The sequence below is a fragment of the Ranitomeya variabilis genome, chromosome 4 (genome assembly GCF_051348905.1).
Source record: "Ranitomeya variabilis isolate aRanVar5 chromosome 4, aRanVar5.hap1, whole genome shotgun sequence".
Taxonomy (NCBI): domain Eukaryota; kingdom Metazoa; phylum Chordata; class Amphibia; order Anura; family Dendrobatidae; genus Ranitomeya; species Ranitomeya variabilis.
Window position 1 is genome coordinate 520,890,293 of NC_135235.1, and position 19,129 is coordinate 520,909,421.

At 47.1% G+C, this 19,129-nt stretch overlaps 1 protein-coding gene across 1 annotated transcript in view; it reads right to left on the reverse strand.

Annotated features, from left to right (window-relative positions):
• Window positions 1–343: 343 nt before the first annotated feature.
• Window positions 344–19,129, reverse strand: part of LOC143769094 (potassium channel subfamily K member 9-like) — a 52,285-nt gene continuing 33,499 nt past the window's right edge. Inside the window, exon 3 of the mRNA XM_077257673.1 lies at window positions 344–1,614. Coding sequence (XP_077113788.1) covers window positions 698–1,614 — 917 coding nt within the window. The 3' untranslated portion in view covers window positions 344–697. The remainder of the gene's footprint in view (window positions 1,615–19,129) is intronic.

Genomic DNA, 19,129 nt, shown 5'->3' on the forward strand with positions numbered 1-19,129 from the left:
AGATGTCATAATCCCCATTCCCCAACATTTAATCAATGTCCCCTGGTCCTTTGTAAGGTCCTTGGAATGAATAAATCATGTGCCAGCCTTTGTATTGACCACACATGTATTTATTCATGTAGATGAGATCACCCCATAGGCATCTTTTCTTCTAAGCCTAACAAGCCCAACTTTCCTAACCTCTCATTATAGGAGAGCTCTTCAATCTCCTGTAATAATCTAGTTGCTGCCATTGAACATTCTCTAACTTTCCAAAATCCTTTTTAAAATGAGGAGTCCAAAACGTGATCCCATATTTTATGTTCTTACAAGTGATTTATGGAGGAGTAGTAATACATTTGGATGGCGGAATTTAATCTCTCTCTCTTTATACACCGTAATATCTTGTGTCATTCTGCCCAAAAAGACCAAGTTGCGAAGAATACACTGATTTCTTTCACAATTCCCATTAGTTTCTGATGGCTTGAGCTGCAAGGAGCTACATACAAAGGAAGCATTATACCGTACAAAGAAATGGTAGTCATTTAGTAATTGCAGATCTTCTTCACGAGGTAACATGCAGAGGATATACATAGCATGAGAGTCCCTGCATCACAGTCTGACAGACCTTCTATACGGTCACTAGGAACCGTGACAGGGTGATACGAGTTCAGACTCAGATATCAAAACACATGACGAGAATATGTCTAGCCATGTTTTAAATAGATTTCCTCCTGACTCTGAAATGGTTTGTGTAACGCTGATTCTCTGGTGAAAAAAAGCTGTCAGGAGAAGAGAAGCCAGTGTTGTCACGAGTGCAAAGGGAAATTTCATCAATTTTGAAGGAGATTGAGTTGTAATAAACTGGGTTGGTGTGGCAACTCAGTGCCTCATGGTGCGATATCGCAGGACTGTCACAAAAAGGGGAGCGGTAGCACATATATGTGCAAAAAGACCCTGCTCTCGAGGTTGCATTCGAAGACCTGCGTCTCCCCCTGTCAGGATCATCCTGCATGAGAGGTATCAGGTTAATCTGGCTTGTCCTATCTCCTATGGGAAGATAAATAGAACTCCGACTGCGGGCATCCATCTTTGACCGTAGAGAGATGCTATTCTGTGCTCTCCGTAGAGAAGCCCTCTCTTCTGCATCTCGTCTTTCATCTTCAGAGTTCATGGTCAAGAAGCGGAGGACGACCAAGTTGAGGAATGCTCCAATTACCGTCAGTCCCACCAGGATATACATAAAGCTAAAAGCAACATATGGTGGTTTCTTTTGCAAAGCTTCATTTTTCTGAAGGGCAACAAAGTCTCCAAACCCTATGGTTGTAAGTGTAATAAAACAATAATAGTAAGAGTGGAAGAAGGTCCAACCTTCAAAGTACGAAAAGGCGGCTGCCCCAATGCCTAGTGTACCAATGCATGAAAGGAAGCCAACTAACACCATATTCTCCATGGACACCTCAGTCTTCCGCATGTGGAAACATTTTTTTAGCTTTTTTAATAAGAATCTGACAAAAGTGTTCATGCGTTCTCCCAGGCTCTGGAACATAACCAGTGTGAGAGGAATCCCAAGGACAGCATAGAACATACAGAAGACTTTTCCAGCATCAGTTCCCGGGGCAGCATGACCGTACCCTGCAGGAAAATAAAACCAAATGTTAAATAGAGAATATTCTAACAAGAGGCACAAGTATCTTAATCTAGAGACAATCATTGGAATACATATATTGTTGGTGTAGCGGATAGTGTCTACTTAAATGCTCCTGCAATACCAGATGCAACTTACCGACAAAAGTGGTACTGTTTGGGGAGGGTAGACCTTTAAAAATGAAAAAATCTGGTTGAAATTGAACATCAGACAGAATGATTTGTTAAGGACAGAGATTAGCATAAATTTGTGCTAATAATTCAAATACTAATCCTCTGGAAAGATGCATCACTTTAGTTCAAGCCTGCTGTCAGATACGTGGCACAAAGCTAAGCTCTGTGTAAGTGAGCTCCCACAAATCACTGCTCTCTGGTTACAAAAATCCAGCACAAGCTTGCCTTTTGCTTTAGTCATGATTAAAATATTCTACAAAAAGATAAATACAAGGTACTGTACATATAAAAAGATAACTTATGTTGGAGTAATAGAAACAGCTGCAGCTTTGCAGGAGGCACTATGATGATCAGACAGCAGATGACATTGTCTTAAAAGGACTCTGTCAGCCCAAAATGACTATTCAAACCAAGTAGAGGTATTAGGTGCACTGTGACGTGGCCAATTATTTAAGTGCACCTTCCCACCTGCTTGTTTTCTCTCTGTCTCCAACCTCCCCCCACTCCCACACCCTCTATTTTGATTGACAGCTCTGGCTTTATATAGCCAGAAAAGGGTAGAGAGATGGAAAACAATCAGGTGGGAAGGTGCACTGACTGGTTTTTGCCCTGCCATGGAGCACCAAGTGCCTGTACGTCGTTTGAACAGTCATTGTGCGCTGACAGTCGCTTTAAAAAGAGCCTGTAAGAAAATTTTTAGCTGAGCCGATCTGTACAATTGCAGCCAAGTATATTTTTCTCTGAAAAGCTGAAGTAAAATATAGTTTGAGGATCCAGTCGGGGACCATAGGTAGAGTCGTGGCCAGCATCTCCCAGCACTGTTCCAGATGATTAGCAGGTCTCTCGCTATGGAAGACACATGTCAATCACCTGAAGTGGCACTGGAATTAGCTAGTCCTGGGAGGCGCTGGACTAATCACATCTATTACTATGGTACCCAACTTTTTAAACATATATTATATATATATTGGCATGGTGACTGGTCATGTGATTGGTGGGCGGTATGTATCACAGAGGTGGGTGGCCCTGTGATGGAAGTCTGGGCGTGTTTTGTTCAGCAGATCTACTGTTGCGGGTTTTTGTTATACATTGGGAAGGCTTCCAGGTGACTTGGAGAGATGGGTGGGTCCAGTCACCTACATACCCACCCAAAGGAGTGTGTCTGAACACCTAAGATTGTGTGTTTAAGGACCTGCGGTGATGTCACGTGATGACTAACCATGTGATAGGTACCTGAGAGTGGTTACAACTATGTAATGTAGGTGTGTTTGGCACATGGGACTGAGTGCTGGCTAGTCTAAGCCAGAGCAAGGAGGCCTGTGAGATACCTCCAGAGTGGACGGTCTGTGAGAGACATCTGTGGGATACCTCTGAGGATAAGAGGTACCCGGGAACTTGTGTGGCCGACACCAATAGGTAACGAACAGGGATCCGTGTTATACTGAACGGGGGGGGAGAGAGAGACTGTGTTTACTCTGTGGGATACCTCTGAGGATAAGAGGCATCCGGGAACCTGTGTGATGGACGCCAACAGGTAACGGACTGTAATCCGTGTTATGTTGACCGGGGTCAGTGAGGGACTGTGGTTTCACTGTAAAGCCGAATGTGTACAGACGGTGTTCAGGCTGTTGCATACTACCGAGTTCCTGAGGTTGCGGTTTATGCTGTCAAAATAAACCAAATAGACTGGTTTTGTAAGAAAATTGTGCCTGTGTGCGTTTATCCCGTTGCCAAGCGAGTGTCCCTCAAGACACGCAGTAAGCGCTATCTTACTATAGATAGATAGATAGATAGATAGATAGATAGATAGATAGATAGATCGTAAAAGAGCGCTTACTGCATGTCTTGGGGGACACTCGCTTGGCAACGGAAACATTAAGAGACCACTGCATAATTTTTAATTTTCAGTTTGTCTGATTTTTCTCTTTATAGGTATATTTTTGAGTAAAATGTAAATTGTTCTTGTATTCTATAAACTTTTGACAACATGTCTCCGAAGTTGCAAGTAATAAATTATGTATTTATTTTCTGAAAATGAGAAATAGTCAAGTTCATAATCATTTAGAAACAACAATACTAATGTTTTCACTCAGGAAGAGTTCAGCAATCAATATTTTGTGGAATAGCCATGATTTTTAACCACAGCTTTCATGCGTCTTGGCATGCTTTCCACCAGTCTATCACCCTGCTTTTGGGTGACCTTATGCCACTCCTGGTACAAAAATGTAAGCAGATCGTCTCTGTTTGATGGCTTGTGACTATCCATCATCCTCTTGATTACATTCCAGAGGTTTTCAATGGGGTTCAGTTAGAGGGATTTGATGTAGTGGTCCTTCATCCACACCTTGATTGACCTAGCTATGTGGCATGGCGCATTGTCCTGCTGGAAAAACCAGTCCTCCTTGGGAGAACATTGTCTGAGCAGAAGAAAGCAACTGTTTTTCCAGAATAACCTTGTATGAGGCTTGATTCATACGTTCATCGCAAAGAACAACCTGCCCAATTCTAGCCTTGCTGAAGCATCCCCAGATGTTTTTAATGCGGTTCTGCTGCAGAAATGTAATCTGTACATGAATGTATCAATAAAGCTTTGTCAATGCCAAATACCAGAAAGTATTAAAAACAAAACAGCTTTATTTAAAGCATGATACATCAAAAAGAGAAACACAATACAAACACGTGTAAAAAAAACGCATTAAAAAAAACGGAAGAAATCAAAATTTACATAACGGTAAGTTCACACAGGGCGTTTTTTTTGCTGCTTTTTTATGCTAGTTTTCAGCTGCTTTTTACAGTGCCAGCAAAGGCCTATGAGATTTCAGAAATCTCATGCACACATTGTTTTATCAGTCACCATTATTTTGTGCTTTGCTGCTTTTTTTGGACATAGAGCATGTCACTTCTTTCAGCGTTTTTGCAGCGCTTTCGCAGCATTTTTCACCCATTGGCTTGAAAGGGTGTTGAAAAAACGCAGCAAAAACGCAGGTACCACTATTTGCCACGTTTTTACTGCAGAAAGTCAATGGACATTAGCATGGACAAAGACACAAAAAACCTGCGTTTTTGCCACAGCTTCTGTCCTTCCAAGATCAGTTTTTGCTGCAAAAAAAACGGCAGCAAAAACGCCCAGTGTGAACTTACCCTAATAGTTGCAGAAACTCACCAAAAGCTCATCATAGAAACGTAGCATAAAGGCAGTTTTCCCCTTTTAATCTGAAAAAGGGTTTTCTTGATCAGAACCCTTTAAAAGATAAAGCCATTCTGAACAGGTCCTATTTCAGAAGAAACAAAAGGCCATTTATTTCCGTTGCAGAGTTATAATGTGTGCTGCCCAATTAATGGGTGAGCGTTTATGTAATACTTAAAGGGCCAAGGCCATTCTTCCTAACCAGTTCTCCACTTTGGCTCATAGACCTTGCCTTGAGGTTCATAGTCCCTTAAGTGGCATATGGCAAGTGGTCAGGAGCGGATTATAATAGGGTCGATCTGGGCGGTAGCCCAGGGCCCAGTGGTGTGGGGGGGCCCTTGGCTACCGCTCAGATTGCCCGCCGCCATCAGGGCATTACTGCCCTGACTGGAGTAGTATGGGCCCGGTGGGCAGAGGGGGCCTGCATTGGGCCACGTCTCATCTGCCCACCGGGCCCCTACCGGCACTGCAGCAGTTAAACGCTATTGATGTGCGGGGGTGCGCCCGCACATCAAAAGTAAACAGCCGCCAGCCAATCGGAGGCTGGCAGCTGACATCAGCCGCAGCGCGCACGTCGCCGGCATCTGACGTCATTGTCAGTCGCCTGCGAGTGCGCGCTTCAGCTACGACGAGAGAGCTTCGACCGCCGCAGGAGCGCGGACAGGTGAGGAGAACTCTTTTTTTTTTTTTTTTTTATTGCGAACGGGCGGCATTCCGGGAGGCCCGAGCCAGTATGCTGGACACTGGGGGCAGAGATGCTGGACACACTGGGAGCAGGATGCTGGACACACTGGGGGGCAATATTCTGGAGACACTGGGGCAGATTGCTGGACACACTGGGGGCAATATGCTGGAAACACTAGGGCAGATTGCTGGAGACACTGGGGGCAATATGCTGGAGACACTGGGGCAGATTGCTGGACACACTGGGGGCAGAGATGCTGGACACACTGGGGGCAATATGTTGGACACACTGGGGGCAATATGCTGAAGACACTGGGGCAGATTGCTGGACACACTTGGGGCAATATGCTGGACACACTGGGGGCAATATGCTGGAATCACTGGGGCAGATTGCTGGAGACACTGGGGGCAGAGATGCTGGACACACTGGGGGCAATATGCTGGACACACTGGGGGTAGGATACTGGACACACTGGGGGCAATATTCAGGAGACAATGGGGCAGATTGCTGGACACACTGGGGGCAATATGCTGGAAACACTGGGGCAGATTGCTGGAGACACTGGGGGGCAGAGATGCTGGACACACTGGGGGCAATATGCTGGAGACACTGGGGCAGATTGCTGGACACACTGGGGGCAGAGATGCTGGACACACTGGGGGCAATACGTATGCTGGAAACACTAGGGCAGATTGCTGGAGACACTGGGGCAGAGATGCTGGACACACTGGGGGCAATATGCTGGACACAGTGTGGGCAGGATGCTGGACACACTGGAGGCAATACGCTGGAGACACTGGGGGCAGGATGCTGGAGACACTGGGGCAATATGCTGGACACGCTGGGGGCAGGATTCTGGACACACTGGGGGCAATATGCTGGACACACTGGGGGCAGGATTCTGGACACACTGGGGGCAATATGCTGGACACACTGGGGGCAGGATGCTGGACACACTGGGGGCAATATGCTGGACACACTGGGGCAGATTGCTGGAGACACTGGGGGCAGAGATGCCGGACACACTGGGAGCAATATGCTGGACACACTGGGGGCAATATGCTGGAAACACGGGCAGATTGCTGGAGACACTGGGGGCAGAGAGGCTGGACACACTGGGGACAGTATGCTGGACACACTGGGGGCAATATGCTGGACACACTGGGGGCAATATGCTGGACACATTGTGGGCACGATGCTGCACACACTGGGGGCAATATGCTGGACACACTGGGGCAGATTGCTGGACACACTGGGGGCAATATGCTGGACACACTGGGGGCAATATGCTGGACACACTGGGGGCAGGATGCTGGACACACTGGGGGCAATATGCTGGACACACTGTGGGCAGGATGCTGGACACACTGGGGGCAATATGCTGGAGACACTGGGGCAGATTGCTGGACACACTGGGGGCATAGATACTGGACACAATGGGGGCAATATGCTGGACACACTGGGGCAGATTGCTGGACACACTGGGGGCAGGATGCTGGACACACTGGGGGCAATATTCTAGAGACACAGGGGGCAATATGCTGGAGACACTGGGGCAGATTGCTGGACACACTGGGGGCAGAGATGCTGGACACACTGGGGGCAATATGCTGGACACATTGTGGGCACGATGCTGCACACACTGGGGGCAATATGCTGGACACACTGGGGCAGATTGCTGGAGACACTGGGGGCAGAGAGGCTGGACACACTGGGGACAGTATGCTGGACACACTGGGGGCAATATGCTGGACACACTGGGGGCAATATGCTGGACACACTGGGGCAGATTGCTGGACACACTGGGGGCAATATGCTGGACACACTGGGGGCAATATGCTGGGCACACTGGGGGCAGGATGCTGGACACACTGGGGGCAATATGCTGGACACACTGTGGGCAGGATGCTGGACACACTGGGGGCAATATGCTGGAGACACTGGGGCAGATTGCTGGACACACTGGGGGCATAGATACTGGACACAATGGGGGCAATATGCTGGACACACTGGGGCAGATTGCTGGACACACTGGGGGCAGGATGCTGGACACACTGGGGGCAATATTCTAGAGACACAGGGGGCAATATGCTGGAGACACTGGGGCAGATTGCTGGACACACTGGGGGCAGAGATGCTGGACACACTGGGGGGCAGAATGCTGGTCACACTGGGGCAATATGCTGGACACTGGGGGCAATATGCTGGACACACTGAGGGCAGGATGCTGGACACACTGGGGGCAGGATGCTAGACACACTGGGGGTAATATGCTGGAGACACCGGGGGCAATATGCTGGACACACTGTGGGCAATATGCTGGAGACACTGGGGGCAGAATGCTGGATAAACTGGGGGCAATATGCTGGAGACACTGGGTCAGATTGTTGGACACACTGGGGCAATATGCTGGACACACTGGGGGCAATATGCTGGACACACTGGGGGCAATATGATGGAGACACTGGTGCAGATTGCTGGACACACGGGGGCAATATTCTGGACAAACTGGAGGCAGAATAGTGGACTCACTGGGGGCAGAATGCTGGACACACTGGGGGCAATATGCTGGACACACTGGGGGCAATATGCTGGACACACTGGGGGCATTATGCTGGACACACTGGGGGCATTATGCTGGACACACTGGGGGCAATATGCTGGACACTGGGGGCAGGATGCTGGACACTGGGGGCAGGATGCTGGACACACTGGGGGCAATATGCTGGAGACACTGGGGGCAGAATTCTGGACAAACTGGGGGCAATATGCTGGACACATTGTTGGCAATATGCTGGAGACACTGGGGGCAATATGCTGGAGACACTCGGGGCAATATGCTAGACAAACTGGGGGCAATATGCTGTACACACTGGGGCAGAATGCTGGACACACTGGGGGCAATATGCTGGAGACACTGGGGGCAATATGCTGGAGACACTGGGGCAGGATGCTGGAGACACTGGGGGAAATATGCTGGACACACTGGGGGCAAGATGCTGGATACTGGGGGCAAGATGCTGGACACACTGGGGGCAATATGCTGGACACATTGTTGGCAATATGCTGGACACATTGTTGGCAATATGCTGGAGACACTGGGGGCAATATGCTGGACAAACTGGGGGCAATATGCTGTACACACTGGGGCAGAATGCTGGACACACTGGGGGCAATATGCTGGAGACACTGGGGGCAATATGCTGCAGACACTGGGGGCAATATGCTGGAGACACTGGGGGCAATATGCTGGAGACACTGGGGGCAATATGTTGGACACACTGGGGGCAATATGCTGGAGACACTTGGGCAATATGCTGGAGACACTGGGGGCAATATGCTGGAGACAATGGTGCAGATTCCTGGACACACAGGGGCAATATTCTGGACAAACTGGAGGCAGAATAGTGGACTCACTGGGGGCAGAATGCTGGAAATACTGGGGGAAATATGCTGGACACACTGGGGGCAATATGCTGGACACTGGGGGCAGGATGCTGGACACACTGGGGGCAATATGCTGGAGACACTGGGGCAGATTGCTGGACAAACTGGGGGCAATATGCTGGAGACACTGGGGGCAGAATTCTGGACAAACTGGGGGCAATATGCTGGAGACACTGGGGGCAATATGCTGGAGACACTGGGGGCAATATGCTGGAGACACTGGGGGCAATATGCTGGACACACTGGGGCAGAATGCTGGAGACACTGGGGGCAATATGCTGGAGACACTGGGGGCAATATGCTGAAGACACTGGGGGCAGAATGCTGGACACACTGGGGGCAATATGCTGGACACACTGGGGGCAATATACTGGACACACTGGGGGCAATATGTTGGAGACACTGGGGGCAATATGTTGGAGACACTGGGGGCAATATGTTGGAGACACTGGGGGCAATATGCTGGACACACTGGGGCAGGATGCTGGACACACTGGGGGCAATATGTTGGACACACTGGGGGCAATATGCTGAAGACACTGGGGCAGATTGCTGGACACACTTGGGGCAATATGCTGGACACACTGGGGGCAATATGCTGGAATCACTGGGGCAGATTGCTGGAGACACTGGGGGCAGAGATGCTGGACACACTGGGGGCAGAAATGCTGGACACTGGGGGCAGAAATGCTGGACACTGGGGGCAGAAATGCTGGACACTGGGGGCAGAAATGCTGGACACACTAGGGGCAGGGCTGGAGACAGATGGGGCAGGATTGGACACATGGGCAGAATGTAGATACGGGGCATGATTGGAGACATGGGGCAGAATGAAAGACATGGGGCAGGATTGGAGACAGATCGTGCAGAATCATGGGGCAGGATGGATACCCATGAGGGCAGGATGGGAGAACATATGGCTGGAGCCAGGAATGAGATACACGGGGCCAGGATGGGGGATATTATTATTACCATAGGGGCTAATTAAGGGATATTATTACTGCAGTGATGTATTTATTTTTTGAGGACACTGTTTTAAATGGGGGGGGGGTTCCTGTTACTGTGTAGAGTGACACTATGTCGCCTCTTTTCTTCATGTGGTGTAATGTAGAAGTTGGGAAAAATTAAGTAATGTGTTCTACAAGCGGAGCTCTAGATAACTGTGTTATTTCCTGCAGAGACGAGTCCTGGCTGAATGAAGTGATGGTGGTCTGTGTTGCATGAAAGATGAAGGACTTCACCTAGAGACTTCACTTAGAGACTTCACTGGTGAGTCAGTGTAACCTATACACTGACACTATACACTGTATACTATATACTGAACTGAAGGGTAAATTGACTAGATCAATGGATGTTTGACAGGTTATAGTTTCCCACAGCAACTATTTTTCTGGAATAATCTGGTTCAGGTATATGGTGACCCCGTCGCATGACCCCGTCACATGACCCCATCACATGACCCCATCACATGACCGGGGGCCCACAGTGTCTAAACAGCCCAGGGCCCTGGCTACCCTTAATCCACTCCTGCAAGTGGTTAATGACAAGTGGGAACCTTCCCGAGTCACCTCATTTGACTTCAATACAAGGTGCCAAATGGGAGACCTTTTCTTCCAAGTTACAGTGACCTAAGGTGTCAATTAAGTAATGGAGCGTGCCTTTCACTTTCCAGAAGCTAGCAATGTTTTATTTATTGAATGGAATAGAATAAAATGGCATAATCTGTCAGGTAACATTTCAGAAATACAGTATCGCACTCATAGAAGCCCAAAATACTCCGATTAGACAGAAATAGTACTTACTGCTGGCCCGGAAGCCACCGTCTCATGTGTGAACACCGAGCTCTATACATTGCAGTGCAGGAGCTCACATTGCTGCTATTTCTGGAGATTTAGTAGGTAGGTGTGAAAGCAGTTTCTAATAGAGCACCATGGTGATCACATAAAATCTGACACAAGCTGCTGCCGCTGTACTTTTTTTATAGTAAAAGTCTGATCTCTTTACAGTCTATGTATAGCGACAGCAATACAATGATTTTACGAGACAGTCTCAACTTTCCTAGTAGTATTTTTGTTACTATTGTTATCATGGGAAGATTATAAATCACCGTGTAGTTTAGTAAGCGGTGTCATCTGACACTGGATCAGATTCATTCATTAAAACTGGCATTGTGCACGCTAGACTTACTGAAGGCACCGCTGGAGTAAGATGCTCTTAATTCATTGAGAGGCGCACTTGACAATTCGCCTGCATCACAAGGGTTACTCCGCCAGGGACTGGGGTAGATTTGTGGCATAAATTTTGATGACTTTGACAGGTTGGCTTAGCCATACTGTGTCATGCCACAGTTCCATCCACTTTGGATGGCGAAGCTGTCCAGGATTAGCATAAAAACTGCGAAAAGTAATACAAAAGTTGCAAAATTTGTTTTTGTGCAATTTCGAGATGTTGTGCAGCAGAATTCTGGAATAACCACCCAATCAGATTGGCATATGGTCGGTCTAAAAAGGTCATCAAACTACTATGTGTACAGAACAATCATTAACCCTTCAAAACATGCAATATATTTACATTATATGCCGCATCCCCTGCCTTTGATGAAGGCTTGCACGCGGAGGCCACATTTTTCACCGCACATGACAGCTGAGTTAATCACTCGTCATGTGCCTTTAATGCTCTTTAATAGTTGTGGGTGGAGTTGTGCCCAGCCTGTGGCTGTTAACCTGTTAAAACCACCTGTCAATTTATGACAGGAGGATTTTATATGCACTGGCAAGAAGCACGCCATTCCACGCTCCCATCGGCTAGCCTGTCACTTGATCGTGGGGCTCCTATGGGTTGCCGTGACAGCCGATGTCTGCTGATTACCCCGATGCCCGTCATTACAATCCTCCTATGAATGCCGGCCCTCGTGATTTCTGCTATACATAACTGCCGTACTTGAATCCCGGTCAGACGCCTCTCACCCAGTCAAAACTTTGCACTGACGAGGGACAGTACCCCAAAACACAGTATCTGCAAATTGAATTTTTGGTTTTGGTTTTTATCCTAAGTTATCAGACAAGGCTCGTTAGAGAGTTGATATTGACTTTTAGGATTACTACTTCCTCGTCTCCTCACCTAGGCATGTCAGGCTTGACATTTCACTCTCCACAAAGAGAAACTTTACCTATTGGATCCCTGCTATACATAACAGTGCGATCAGTCGATCGTAGCTTCAAGTTCCTTAAGGGGACTATCAAATACCAGAAAAACGGTTTTAAAAATATGAAGAGAAAATTTAACACAAGTTCAAATCACTCCTTCCTTTTAGCCCATCTACTATATAATTGTCTAAGGGTCACTTCCGTCTGTCTGTCCATTTGTCACGGATATTCATTGGTCGCGGCCTCTGTCTGTAATGGAAATCCAAGTCGCTGATTGGTCGCGGCAAAACGACCACGACCAATCAGTGACGGGCACAGTCCGGCGGCAAATGGCCGCTCCTTCCTCCCCGCAGTCAGTGCCCGCTCCATAATCCCCTCCAGTCAGCGCTCACACAGGGTTAATGGCAGCGGTAACGGACTGCGCTATGCCGCGGCGTAACGCACTCCGTTACCGCTGCTATTAACCCTGTGTGACCAACTTTTTACTATTGATGCTGCCTATGCAGCATCAATAGTAAAAAGATCTAATGTTAAAAATAATAAAAAATCGTTATATACTCACCTTCTGTTGGCCCCCGGATCAGGAACAGGCCTTTCCCGCTCCTCGCGATGTTCCGGTGACCGCTCCATGCATTGCAGTCTCGTGAGATGATGACGTAGCGGTCTCACAAGACCGCTACGTCATCATCTCGCGAGACCGCAATGCACTCTTGGGACCGGAGCGTGCGAGAAGCCTCGGTAACCGCTTCGCCTGGATTCGGGGCCAACGGAAGGTGAGTATATAACTATTTTTTATTTTCATTCTTTTTTTAACAGGGATATGATGCCCACATTGCTATATACTGCGTGGGCTGTGCAATATACTACGTGGGCTGTGCAATATACTACTTGGGCTGTGCAATATACTACGTGGGCTGTGCAATATCATACGTGGGCTGTGCAATATCATATGAGGGCTGGGCAATGTACTATGTGGGCTGTGCAATGTACTACGTGAGCTGTGCAATATATTAGGTGGGCTGTGCAATATACTACATGGGCTGTGCAATATACTATGTGGCTGTGCAATATACTACGTGGCTGTGCAATATACTACGTGGGCTGTGCAATATAATACGTGGGCTGTGCAAAATCATACGAGGGCTGTGCAATGTACTACGTGGGCTGTGCAATATACATGGGCTGTGTAATGTACTGCGCGGGCTGTGCAATGTACTATGTGGGCTGTGCAATATACTACGTGGGCTGTGCTATATACTACGCGGGCTGTGCTATATACTACGTGTGCTGTGCAATATACTACATGGGCTGTGCAATATACTACGTGGGCTGTGCAATATACTACGTGGGCTGTGCAATATACTACGTGGGCTGTGCAATATACTACGTTGGCTGTGCAATATACTACGTGGGCTGTGCAATATAATACGTGGGCTGTGCAATATAATACGTGGGCTGTGCAATATTATACGAGGGCTGTGCAATGTACTACGTGGGCTGTGCAATATACATGGGCTGTGCAATGTACTGCGCGGGCTGTGCAATGTACTATGTGGGCTGTGCAATGTACTATGTGGGCTGTGCAATGTACTATGTGGGCTGTGCAATGTACTACGTGGGCTGTGCAATGTACTACGTGGGCTGTGCAACGTACTACGTGAGCTGTGCAATATATTAGGTGTGCTGTGCAATATACTACATGGGCTGTGCAATATACTACATGGGCTGTGAAATATACTACGTGGCTGTGCAATATACTACGTGGCTGTGCAATATACTACGTGGGCTGTGCTATATACTACGTGGGCTGTGCTATATACTACGTGGGCTGTGCAATGTACTACGTGGGCTGTGCAATATACTGCGTGGGCTGTGCAATATACTACGTGGGCTGTGCAATATACTATGTGGGCTGTGTTATATACTACATGGGCTGTGTTATATACTGCGTGCATGGGCTGTTATATTCTACGTGAGCTGTGTTATATGCTATGTGGTCTGTGCTATATACTCCGTGGGCTGTGTTATATACTACGTAGCTGTGCTATATACTCCGTTGGCTGTGCTAAATACTCCGTGGGCTGTTCTATATACTACGTGGCTGTGCTATATATTATGTGGCTGTGCTATATACTACGTGGCTGTGCAACATACTATGTGGCTGTGCAACATACTATGTGGCTGTGCTATGTACTACATGGCTGTGCTATTTACTACGTGGGCTGTTATATACTACGTGGCTGTGCTATATACTACGTGGCTGTGCTATATACTACGTGGCTGTGCAATATACTACGTGGCTGTGCTATTTACTATGTGGGCTGCTATATACTACATGGCCGAACAATCAGCGACAGGCGCAGTCCGAATCCTGTGTATTCAATGTATTATTCTAAAATCTTCATAAATAAACTACATACATATTCTAGAATACCCGATGCGTTAGAATCGGGCTACCATCTAGCTGAGAATAAAACAATTGAAAAAGAAAAAAGCTATATATTTTTTAACCTATGTACTGTAACTTTGTATCAGTGAAAGAAAGTTGGGCTGATTAATATGTGTGCCAGAAATCTGGCTTAATGTGTTTTGCATCACATATATTTGTTTTAGACATATATAGTTGTGTGGAAAAGTGTTTTCCGCCTTCGTGATTTCCTATTCTTGTTCATGTTTGTCATACTTAAATGTTTCAGATCACCAAACAAATTTAAATATTAGATAAAAATAAACACAAAATGCAATTTTTAAATTAAGGTATTTATTATAAAGGGAAAAAGAAATCCAAACTTACAGGGCCCTGCGTGAAAAAGTGATTGCCCCCTAAACCTAATAACTGGTTGGGCCACATTTAGCAGCAACAACTTCCAAAAAGTTCAACTTTTGTCTCTTTAGTCCACAGACTATTCTACCAAAAGTCATGGGGATCATCAAGATGTTTTCTGGCAAAACTGAGACAAGACTTATGTTCTTATTGCTAAACAGTGGTTTTCGTCTTGGAACTCTGCCATGCAGGCCATTTTTGTCCAGTCCCTTTCTTATGGTGGAGTCAGGAACACTGACCTTAGCTGAGGCAAGTGAGGCCTGCAGTTCTTTGGATGTTGTTGGGTCTTTTGTGATCTCTTGGATGAGTCATCGCTGTGCTCTTGGGATAATTTTGGTTGACTGGCCTCTCCTGGGAAGGTTCACCACTGTTCCATGTTTTCACCAATTGTGTAGAATAGCTCTCAGTGTAGTTAGCTAGAGTCCCAAAGCTTGAGAAATGGCTTTATAACCTTTTTCCGACTGATAGATCTCAATTACTTTTTTTTTTAAATTCGTTTATTTATCAATCACAAAATAAAACACAGCATACATATTTGTCCTTGTCATTAGTTTGCGCGGTTACATTTACAGGAGATGAAAAAGACAGAGCATACATGCCAATCATTTCACATAGAAGAACATATATGTAAAGTTATGGAACAATCAGAACATAAGGTTCTTAAACTACAACTAAACTAAACCTCCAGAACTACTAAGCCGCCACTTAACAATAGCTGAATATTTTTTCCCCATTGCGCAATACTTGCAGAACAAAGGCTAAACCGCGTCTCTATCAATTAGTCAGGTCACAGAGTGAGGTGAGAGGCATTCCATCTATCCCAGATTTTATTGAACTTACCCGGGCAACCCCTGTTTTGATAAATAGTACGCTCATAGGGGACAACTGCATTCACCAACTCAATCCAGGACCTAATGGAGGGGGGTGAGTTCCCCATCCACCGCAAAGCTAACAATTTTCTTGCCAAAAAAAGTGTTTCTCGCAGAAAAATCCCCACATAGTGTTCCCAGGCCTCCTCATCCCACACTCCAAACAGGCAAACCAAGGGTTCAAGAGGAATCGGAATTCACAGTATTGAAGTTAACAGCGACGTTACCTCCCTCCAAAAGTGAGAAACAATGGGGCACTGCCATATCATATGTATAAAATCAGCGTCGGGTGAGTGGCAACGCAAACATTCCAACGTCAAGTATCGAGTCTCGACCCATCGATCTCAATTACTTTGTTTCTCATTTGTTCCAGAATTTCTTTAGATCGCGGCATAATGTCTAGCTGTTGAGCACTTTTGGTCTAATTCACTTTGTAAGGCATGTCCTAGTTAAGTGATTTCTTGATTACGAACATGTGTGGCAGTAATCAGGCCTGCATGTGGCTAGAGAATTTGAACTCCGCTTCCCAAATATGTGATTAAGCATAGTTACACATAATTCAAGGAGGGGGGGGGGGCGCAATACCTTTTTCACACAAGACCCTGTAGGTTTGGATTTCTTTTTCCATTAATAAAGGCCTTCATTTAAGAACTTCAATTTGTTTACTTGTGCTATTTTTGTCTAATATTTAAACTTGGTTGGTGATCCGAAACATAAGCGTGACAAACATGCAACCAAATAGGAAATCGGGAAAAGGGCAAGTGTGTGTGTGTGTGTGTGTGTGTGTGTGTGTGTGTGTGTGTGTGTGTGTGTGTGTGTGTATATATATATATACACTGTGGTAGATAGGCTCACTCAGCTGTACATGGAGGTAAACATGGGAACACTGCCTCTTTAAGAACATCACTTTCATTCCCTTCTTTTGAGGTCCACACCATCAGGCTCTTCCGTCCCCTCTCCCTCAGAGTAGCGGTCATATACCGGCCCCCAGGCTCACCCACCCACTTCCTGGACCACTTCTCAGCCTGGCTGCCGCACTTCATGTCCTCAGAACTACCAACCCTTATACTGGGAGACTTCAACATTCCCATTAACAGCCCCACTTCCACATCTGCATCCCAGCTTCTATCACTAACAACTTCTCTCGGCCTCTCACAGCTCTCAACCTCTGAAACACACAAAGATGGTAACACCCTGGACCTGGTCTTTGTCCGGCTCTGTTCAATCTCCCACCTAGATAACTCACCACTTCCCCTCTCTGACCACAACATTCTCTCCTTCACACTCACAATTCCTCTCCCACCCCAGCACTCTCCTACCTACCACACACTCAGAAATCTACAAGCCATTAACCCTCATACACTTTCAGACTCCTTACATTCATCACTGTCCCCAATCTCCTCTTTTTCCTGTCCTGATCTGGCAGTACATCACTACAATGACACTCTTAGAAGCAATGACACTCTTAGAAGCACCCTAGACCAAGTAGCTCCCCTCACCATCAGAACCTCCAAACACAGAGTGAAACAGCCCTGGCTCACATCGCAAACCCGATTTCTCCAGCGATGCTCTAGGTGTGCTGAACGCTTATGGAGGAAAACTCGCACACCAGGAGACTTCATACACTTCAAATTTATGTTAAGGACCTATAACTCTGCCCTTCACCTTGCCAAACAGTCCTACTACACCACCCTGATCTCCTCACTATCCAACAACCCCAAGAAACTTTTTAACACCTTTCACTCCCTCCTCAGGCCAAAAGCACAAGACCCTATCACAGATATTTGTGCTGATGACCTGGCCTCCCACTTTATAGAGAAAATAGACAATATCCGTCAGGAAATCCGCTCCCAGACACCAAGTGCAATGACTCCCATCCCTCCCTGCATCTCCCATGGCTCACTCTCCACATTCGATCCCATCACAGAAGAAGTCTCCAAGCTCCTCTCCTCTTCTCATCCGACTACATGCACCACCGACCCCATTCCCTCACACCTCCTCCAGTCTCTCTCTCCAGTCGTCACAACTCACCTAACTACAATTTTTAATCTCTCCCTTACCTCTGGCATTTTTCCCTCCTCCTTCAAACACTCTATCATTACTCCATTACTAAAAAAAACCACCCTTGACCCATCATGCACAAATAACTACAGACCAGTCTCCAATCTCCCCTTCATCTCAAAACTCCTGGAGCACCTAGTCTACTCCCGCCTTACCCGTTACCTCTCCACCCATTCCCTTCTAGACCCTTCACAGTCTGGTTTCCGCGCCCTACATTCGACAGAAACTGCACTCATCAAGGTGACCAATGACCTTCTGACAGCAAAATGTAACGGTGACCACTCTCTGCTCATTCTCCTCGATCTTTCGACACTGTTGACCACCCTCTCCTACTCTCTAGGCTCCAGTCACTAGGCATTAAGGACACTGCTCTCTCCTGGTTCTCCTCCTATCTTTCTGAACGCTCCTTCAGTGTTCTGTTCTCTGGCTCCACTTCATCTCCTCTTCCTCTCACGGGGTACCTCAGGGCTCAGTCCTTGGCCCCCTTCTCTTCTCCCTCTACACGGCCCCAATTGGACAGACCATCAGCAGATTTGGTTTTCAGTACCATCTTTATGCTGATGACACACAACTATACACGTCATCCCCTGACCTTACCCCCGCTGTACTACAGAACGCCACTGACTGTCTGCAGTCTCCAACATCATGTCCGCTCTCTATCTGAAACTCAACCTCTCCAAAACTGAACTTCTTCTGCTCCCGCCTTCTACTAACCTCCCTAAATCTGACATTTCCCTCTCCGGCAGCAGGCACGCTGTCTGGGTGTTATGTTTGACTCTGATCTCTCCTTCACCTCCCACATACAATCTCTTGCCCGCTCGTGCCGCTTACACCTAAAGAACATCTCTAGAATCCGCCCTTTTCTCACCATGGAGACAACAAAAACTCTCACTGTCGCCCTAATCCACTCCCGTCTGGACTACTGTAACGCTCTATTAATTGGCCTCCCCCTCACTCGACTTTCCCCTCTCCAGTCTATCCTTAATGCAGCAGCCAGGGTCGTCCATCTGGCTAATCGTTACTCGGACCTGTCCGCTCTTCGCCAGTCGTTACACTGGCTGCCCATTCATTACAGGATACAATTCAAAGTACTTGTTCTCACCCACAAAG